The sequence below is a fragment of the Volvox carteri genome (genome assembly GCF_000143455.1).
Source record: "Volvox carteri f. nagariensis unplaced genomic scaffold VOLCAscaffold_59, whole genome shotgun sequence".
Taxonomy (NCBI): Eukaryota; Viridiplantae; Chlorophyta; class Chlorophyceae; order Chlamydomonadales; family Volvocaceae; genus Volvox; species Volvox carteri.
Window position 1 is genome coordinate 238,536 of NW_003307602.1, and position 8,416 is coordinate 246,951.

Genomic DNA, 8,416 nt, shown 5'->3' on the forward strand with positions numbered 1-8,416 from the left:
ACAGGGGCGCTGGACTGCAGGTCTCGATTTGCCAACCGCCAAACTACCATCCAACTACTACCAGCTAACACATAAGCATCCCAGGGAAAAAGAGCGCTGTATGACCCACGGGTCCGTCCATTCCCACGCTGCTGCTTCCCCTGCCCTCTCCCGTCCCCACCTGCTCCGCGGACGCCTCGCTGGTAGTGGCAGGCGGTGTCCTTATGTCCGGTTGCGGTGGGCGTTGTGCTGTTCTATTGCCGACGTGGAGCGAGACGTTGGTTGAGTTTGTGTGCGCGTGGAAGAAAAGGGTTTTGTAAGGGGGTAGCGGCGGTTGGAGTTGGGCGAGAGGGAGGAGGGATGGCGGGTGCAAAGGTGCTGGCGGCGGGTATTAGTCCTGGTGGAGTTATGTGGCGGGTGGAGAGCAGTTTTCGGGACATGCCGAGTATCGAGTGTCACGTGTAGATGTGTATGCGGTTTTCTGCACCAACCTCGCAACCACATTCCCCCTCTTCCCGCCTCCCGGCGCCCACAGGGGGCCCCCTGTCGCACTCACGTTCCTTGCACGTGGAAGTGGTACATACATACATGCATACATACATATTTACACAGGTAAACCACAACACACAGCTAGCTAGCCGCCATCACCATTCCTCACAAGTTCCTATGTTCTGAACTTGTGTCGACTTTAAGTACATTGGACATCCCTGCATCCCCGCAGTTGGCGCATGTACGGGGCGCACCAGATGCTGAGAACATCACGCAGTTGGTGCTGGATACACTGAACATGGAGGCCGACCTTGGGGAGGAGGATTTGGCGCGCAAGCTCGTAGTAGTCAGCACTGACGGTGCAAGCATGATGACGGGCGTGCACAATGGGGTGTCAGCAAGGCTCAGCCAGACCGCGCCGTTCCTGCTGAGCATCCACTGCATGGCACACCGCACAGACCTCGCCATTGCCGTGCTGGAAAAAAGCCCCGGTCGTCAAGATGATTGTGAGCGTCATCAAGGACGTTTACAACTACTTCTCGGCGGCTTAACGGAGTATTCGGCTTTGGCCCAGCTGGTGTTAGTGATGGTGCCAGGGTCGGTGGAGGATGAGCGGCGGTTCTCGGCCATGGGGTACTTGCAGGACCCCACCCGCAACCGCCTGGACGAGCACCTAGCATTGTGTGTGCGGATGTTTACCCAGGCCTGTTCGACCTGGGCACGTTCCCGTTCCGTGACGCACTGAGGAAGTGGCTGGACAGCAGCATCAGGGGCCGGTACATGATGAACCGGTAGAGTGTGGTGTGGTTTGCAGTGGCGGGTGACGGCCTTTGATTTGCTATGCGGTTGCTTGCTTTGGGCCTTTGCTTGGTCGGATTTACTTTTTGTTCACAAACAGTCCCAGAACTATCTATGCATGTGCATGAAATCTGCTGCGCACATGAACGAAAACGCGCCAACTCAGTGCGTGCCTCTTGGTCTATGAGGGGAGTTGTAACTTATGGGGGGGTCTGGAGGGGGCGTAGCCCCCCCCAGCGGCCCACACTTACGGAATACATTACGGCGACCCTAGCAACTTTGTTACTTAGGTCGGAATAAATTGAGACCCCCCCTAAATGAAAAAAAAATCACTGCCGGGGATACAAGGGTACACCGTCGTAGCCAACTGGGGAAGGCGGAAGTGGCGAAGGTTGCACTTTGTTATTGTGCCTGCTTCACCATGTTCCCAACACGGCGGTGGCAGCGAAGGGCCTCGTGGGTGCATGATGGCGAGCCTCAGACGAGGGACACGCCGCAACCCAAGGGCGCGTCAGATGCTGCGGCGGGTGAGGGTGAGGTTAGGTCCTTCCCCGCCCCTCGCAAACCGCATGGTGCGTGCCAGGGAATCGGAAAAAGTTTCCATTCGGAAATCTACCAGTCGATGCAGTCCCCAACCTGTTTCCGCCGCAACCCGGATTAACATTTCCAAGTGATATACATCGACCTCTGCCGGGCTCGAACCTTGGGCCTCCCGCTTGGGCCTCCCCCCAAAAATAGTATAATGTAGGTTCTAGGACAGCTCCAACTAACCCCCAACTAACTCGTGTACGGCACCCCAACCCCCCTCACCCGTACAGGCGGTAGCGTGGCAGTCGGCAGCTGCGCGAGTGTGAGCAGGTAGTTGTACGGCGGCCCAGCTCGGAAGCTACCGGACTGTAGTGGTGCACACGGGCAGTTGGTGATAGTCGGCAGGCGCGCGAGTGGGAGCTGGCAGTTCAGCGCGCACGCGTCTGGGAAGCTGCGTCTGAGCACGGTTGAGCACGGCGGGTGTGGTGGTTGGCGCGACGCGCGAGTGGGAGTGCACAGTCGTGCGCGCGCCGTCTGGGAAGCTGCGTGTGCGAGCTGCATGTAAACTCAGACGCATGGGGCTGACCCGGTTTCCATAAGCTGGCTATGGGCGCACACGGTTCCACACGCTTGAGAGTTGGGCTGCAGCGCGGGCGGGACTCGCTGGAGTGCATGATAGTCGCTGGTGGGCACGCGCTGGCGGAGCGCGGGGGAACTCGGGGAAACTCGGAAAAAAGTGGTGGGGAATTCCTGGGGAATTCGCGCAAAACTTGGGCGAAACTCGGGAGTTGCACCAGGCTGCGACAGCGTAAAAATAATTGCAGAATTTGATATATTTTGCGAGATATGTAAACATGGATGCATCAGGTTACTTTCATCGCCTTGCGCAGCGCGCGATAGGCGTCGGGGCTCAGGTCCTCCTGCAGCTGCTTCGCAGGCAGCCATTCCGCTTTAGGGAACCCTTTGAATTTTACTAAGCCCTTTAGCTTGCCACCAACATACTTGTTGGTCGCCTCGAAGCGTGATACCTTGTAGTGTGCTTCACCACGCACCTGCTCGCGCTTGCCCTTCCTGTTACCGCCGTGTGCAATATGCGCTAGTGGCATGTGCAATGCAGAATACAGCTAGCAGACAAGTGCGGCTGAGCCGTGCGCATGTAACTCTCCCACGCAATCCGGACAAAACAAAGCCACGGCGGGGCGGTTTACACTCGTGAGGCCGCACACCTGTGTCCTTGCTTGCTTGCATCAGCGACCCAGCTTCCACGGATGGGGATGGCCCCGTCGTGAGTCGAGTAAGTGCGTGCCGCCCACGGCCTACACATACACCATGCGGGCCCGGCAGCAGAAGTGCCGGGCCAAGAAGGCCTAGTCGAGTCCTCCACTCAAGACCGGTGTTTATCAACACAACCATTGCAGTAGCACAGCTCAGCAGCTCAGCACCTCCCACACGCCTTTTGATAACCAATCACTCATCATAGCGGAGGCATGGAGGGCGGCGTCATTGCCTCTCGATCCCCCTCTCCATCCCCCTACTGTCACAGCCCCGCAGTTCCTTCTCGCCTTCACAACCTACCAACCAAGTAAAGACCCTTTCAGTCCATATGCCCCCGCCTAGCCGAAGAGAAGACATTGACGATAAACAAATTCACCTTCCTCCCCTGCACGCACTCCCCCTACCCCCTCGCTGCCCACATTTTCCTTCGATCCCCTGGCCTGCACCTCCCCTGGTGCATCCCCCCTCTCCCCTGGCTATCCACACTTTCCATCGAAATGCCCTTTTTGGAGTGGGGGCGGCTCGGCCTCCCCCCTAATTCTGGTGCGCGCCGTGAAAATCTCAGGGCCCAAAAATAACATTTCACGAATTCTGATATCACGAATCACGTGTAGCAGTACGGTACCCGGTTGGCCCACTATCCAGTTGCAGAGGCCGTGTGAACACACGTCATGCTGAAAGCCAGTTGAGGTGGGTATTACGGATTTCACAGTGCAGACGTTGAATGTTTGGCAGGCCGGCAGCACCGCACGACAGCCCAACAATCATACAGCTAACATGGAGCACAACCCAGCACAAGCGCAGCCATCCACAGACCACCAGCACTTCATGTTATTTACCAGTATATGCTTCATTCGGCTACAGAGCTGAAACACGGACGGATACCCCACCCCAATGCAAAAGCTGCAACGGCAAGGCCGCTAATACATTACCGACTTTAGTGCAGCATCAGGGGGGGCGGAGGAGGGCCTCCTAATCATGTTGTCCATTCAGGTCTTTGATGCCAAAATCTAGTCCGCTGGAACACATGCCAACCAGCGACACGCCGAAGTCATCAGCACCGCAAGGATGTTCACGCGACACCACATCACGGCCTCATCATCGCGGCTCCCTGCTCCATCCCGCCAGCAACAAACATACCAGTCGCCTGCAGCCCTTATAGGTGCAGGCGCCGCACAGCCTTGGTAAGCAACCACGATTCCACCCTCGGCGGTGCCTAGCCACCCTGCCACCAGGCCTGCACACCAAGCACCACCAGCAGCGCCGCCACGCGGCTGCAGCTACCGCGGCGGTAGTACCGCACCGCCGCCACAGCCTAGTCGTACAGCTCTGTGCGCAGCAGTCGCTGCTGGCGGCTGCATGTTGCCGCTGCCAGCTAGCCTCCTGCCACGTCCTGCATGGCGGCCAGCAAGCACCGCGCCATGAGGCTGTGCTGCACGGAGAGTTTGCCACCCAGCTCGGCTGCGATAGCGGCAAGAGAATGGCAAGCTCCTACGACAATGCCTACAGTGCAGCGGGAGCACTGCTCATGCTCATGACCTCCGACAACTCCGACACGCTGCCTGCGATGGGCGGCTCCTGCAGCTCTGCAGTTTGAAGCCAGGTGAGGACGTTATCTATGGAGCGATAGTCCTGGAAGGTCCAGCTCCCAGCCATCTTGCCATCCCGCTGTGCCCGGTCAAGGCTCAGCTGCGCATGGGCGCTGAGCACGTGGCGAAAGGGAACCACCGTGCTGCTGTAGTATTGTAGGGGCCGCGCCTCCAGGTCGCCGTATGTTGTGTCGCCGAACGCATTGGTCAACTCAGCATAGCCCTTGCCATTGGGCCCTCCCAGCCACTGGCAGTCGGCGAGCTTCTGTGACTTGAGCTCGTCCCACAGGATGTGTAGCTTGAGCTTCTTGTCCGCCGGGTCCTCATAGAAGCAAACAGCCGAGTTGTTATAGGCGCGCTTGATGGGCTGCAGGGAAACACGTGATGTGGCGGGTCACACTGCTGCAAGAACATAGGCAGCGCCAGCCGCCACAGGCTAGATGGCATACTGCATCAAGGCCAAGAGAACCGCCTCTGCATGCCATACGCACGTGCCCATGCCTGAGCTACAGTGCTTGCATTCATGTAGGATGAGGACAATGCAAGCATGAGTGTCTATACCTCGGACAGCAGCAGCGCGTTGCGTGGTGATGAGACGTCCTCCTTGGACAAGCCCAGCAGGCGGCATGTGCCATCCGCCCAAGACAGCTTGCACAGGTGCGCAAGGCTGACGCAGTTTGGGGGGATGCCTTCCCCCAGCAGCTGGCAGCCCTTCACCCCTGCACACTGCAGCTGCGACTTCAGTGCAGATGTCTTGAAGTCTTTCTCCTTCTTGCTGTGCGTTGCAGTGGAGCCGTCACGCCACAAGAGCACCTTTGAAACTAGGAACGGCATAACTGACTCCATCTTGCTGACCTTCCTCTGAAGGTCCGCCAAAGCCACTGTGTGTGGGGGGGAGGGGTCACGGCAAGGGTAAGCCGTGCACTCACTCTCTCGTCGACTCTCGCCAAGCCCTTAGCCCCTCGTTGCTAGCACCACGTGATCCAGCCAACTTGGCAGCTGGACTTGTCAGTAAGTACGGCCAGTCGCCCAGTTGAAATGCATGCAGGATCTTATTAACGCAACCAATGCGGGAACGAACGGGTACAGAGCAGCAGCAGAAAGGGACGGACGGAACAACTTCCAGCTGACTTGCAGTACAGCATAGGCGCCGGGGCCCAGGCCCGCGCCGCAGCCCATGCACCCATCGTGCCATGCCTGGGCGAGCGCCCCGCCCACCCACCCCAACCTGCCTACAGCTGGCGCGCTCTATGCGAACTCCCCTGGGGCGGGTGTTGGGCGGGTGCTGGGGCCAGGCCCGCCACCCGCCAGCCGCCCCTTGCCGCCTCTTACAGCTCCCAGCATGCACCCAACACAAGTGCGCGCAACCAGCTCACCCCGCAGCCCTCAGCAACGACCCACCCGCCCTACCGCGCGACGGCCTCGCTGCTGCCCTTCCGATATAGAGGCCAGCACCCCCGGCAACTGCCTCTGCACCCCCGACAAAGGCCCGCTTCTTTTCTTGCTTCCATAGCGGGGGGCAGATGAGCCTCGAATTGGCCTCACCCATCTTAATGCCATAAGCGTTCAGCCAAACCCCAATCATTCCCCCTGAGGATCGGTTCCCTTCCCACGAGCGCCAGGCCTAGAGGCCCTGCAATGCAGATGGGGTCTCACCGTCAGCTGCCGTGCTCCCGGGGCCCGGCCCTGCCGCCGCGCCTGCATGACGAGAATGTCACATGTATGCAGGTCAGGATTATTGCACATCAAGCTGTATCCTGAAGAGACAGAGGCGGTGGTTGCGCAATCGGGGATTCAATCGCAACATGCCGGAATGCTTCACATGGGGCTGGTGCGCTCCGAACTCAGAACTACAAATGTGCGGTTGCTCACCCTACAGCCTCTTGAAATGATCACCAGCAGCAGCGCTGTTCACGATAGCTCAAACACTTCCGTACTACACCGCCGCGGGACCCTAGAGCCGGAGTCTTAGCTCAGGTCAAGCCTGGGCTAGCACAACCAACTCACCGGCTCCAGCCGCGCTCCCCGCACCGAGGCCAGCCGCCGAGGCTGCAGGACATGGGAGCGGTCGGGGGACCCGTGTAGATTACGAGTTGTTTCAAGCTTCAGGCACGAGAACCCTCCCACTCAGCCAGCGACGCAGAGCCTCCCGACACACCAATCAAGCCTTCTCAGCTCCCAGTGCATGACCTACTTTTACGGATAAGCACATCCACGAGCTTCAGCTGTTTGGCCGCTGTGCTACCGCGAATTAGCACACGTTCCAGATTCGTGGCCTTGCTCAATGCTTCTGCAGCGGCCAGCTGCCACACCTCGTCCTTATTAAATGCTTCTGAAAGATGGACAATCAGCTGGGCCTCCTGGGCCTCCTGGTCCATGGCTTGCGCTTGTGGCGCGCTAGCGACACGGTAAAGTACCGTACTGATACGAAAGGTTCGCGCCACACCTTTCGTTTTGGGCCACGAAGTGTGTCACAGTGGAAAAAGCTCTATGGAGAAAATTATTTACTTGTCGCGAAAATGTGTGGCACGAATGTGTTGTACGCCGTGTACATGGTGTAGAACAGCCAGAACTGAGTTCTTACACGCCAGAACTGAATTTTTCATATAGTTATAGCTTCCTTTTATTGTAACTGTTGTTTGCTGGACATCCTGGCACGCTACGTGACAATGCGTTGACCATGAAGCCCAGACGACCCAAGCAGCCTTTTTGCCAAAGCTTGCTCGTGACACTCCTGTTGAGCTCAGAGCAGGCGTTGCTAATATTAATGTTGCTCCAGAGGTCTTGGCTGCTAGAGCCGAGCGTGAAAACGCGATGGCAGTTCAAATTGCCCGGCAGCGTGCCGAAGCAGCCGCTGAGGCGGGCAACGCCATCATGGAGGAGGTAGTTTCTGTTCTTCTGCGTAAACATATAGTAACCGATATGTACAGCAGTTTGGGAGTTTTGATGCTGTCGCTCCTTGTTGTGGCTTCCCTGGAGCCCCGCGAAATGTGTGTTCATGTAAACAAATGTGTGCCATAAAAACTGACAGCCCTCGCGAATTGATGTAACAAAACGAAAAATTCCAGCTATATTTTTGGGGGTACCCGCGAAAGGTGTGGCGCGAACCTTTCGTATCAGTACGGTAGCGCTTTCGCAACCGATGCAAGGGCTGCTGATCTATAGTTGTGAGCCTCCTTTCTGCTGACCGCTCGTTCGTGCGTTGCGGTGTTGGATGCGAGAGTGCTGAAGCACAAAAAGGTCTGAAGGACGGCTACACGCTGTATGCTGAGGCAGGGTTTACGTTTGACCGAAGTTTAAGAGAGGTCAAGTTCTTGGGCTCAGTTCAGCAACGTGCAAATGTCGCCCGCGATGGGGACGGCGTCAGTCCCCAAAAAAATTGCGGATTTCTGAACCTCAACACCTTTGATGCGTATTATGGCTGCTTGCATAACAAATTGCGGGATGCGAGGCGAAGTGCATTCTTACGTACTTCTGAAGTCGCAAGTCGCAAGTTGCCAACTAACTCCAGGGTGGGGCTCACTCCCGCCGGAACTTCGGAGGTTTCGGAGCGGAAAGGGAGTCTCTGGTCTAAGCGTGCATCTCAAATGTCAATTTGTCAAGCAGCAGCTTGGATGTGGTCCCTGGTCTGAAGGAGGAGGGTCATACGTATGATGTTAACAGTAGCTGTGGTATAGAGCTACTAATTGTCGAAATGGAACTGGCGTCCTCGCCCCCCACAGAAAGCGGGGCTTGCCGAATGGAGACCATGTCTAAGT

The 8,416-nt window shown here is 57.5% G+C and overlaps 1 protein-coding gene across 1 annotated transcript; it reads right to left on the bottom strand.

Moving 5' to 3' along the window:
• Positions 1–1,682: 1,682 nt before the first annotated feature.
• Positions 1,683–7,036, bottom strand: VOLCADRAFT_97238 (uncharacterized protein; the record flags this gene model as incomplete). Its single annotated transcript, XM_002956256.1, has 11 exons — positions 1,683–1,742; positions 2,077–2,251; positions 2,381–2,490; positions 2,667–2,890; positions 3,021–3,110; positions 4,373–4,462; positions 4,593–5,025; positions 5,220–5,539; positions 6,315–6,356; positions 6,666–6,707; positions 6,853–7,036. The coding sequence occupies 11 exons, from the start codon at positions 7,034–7,036 to the stop codon at positions 1,683–1,685; spliced, it is 1,770 nt and encodes a 589-aa protein (XP_002956302.1).
• Positions 7,037–8,416: the final 1,380 nt, after the last annotated feature.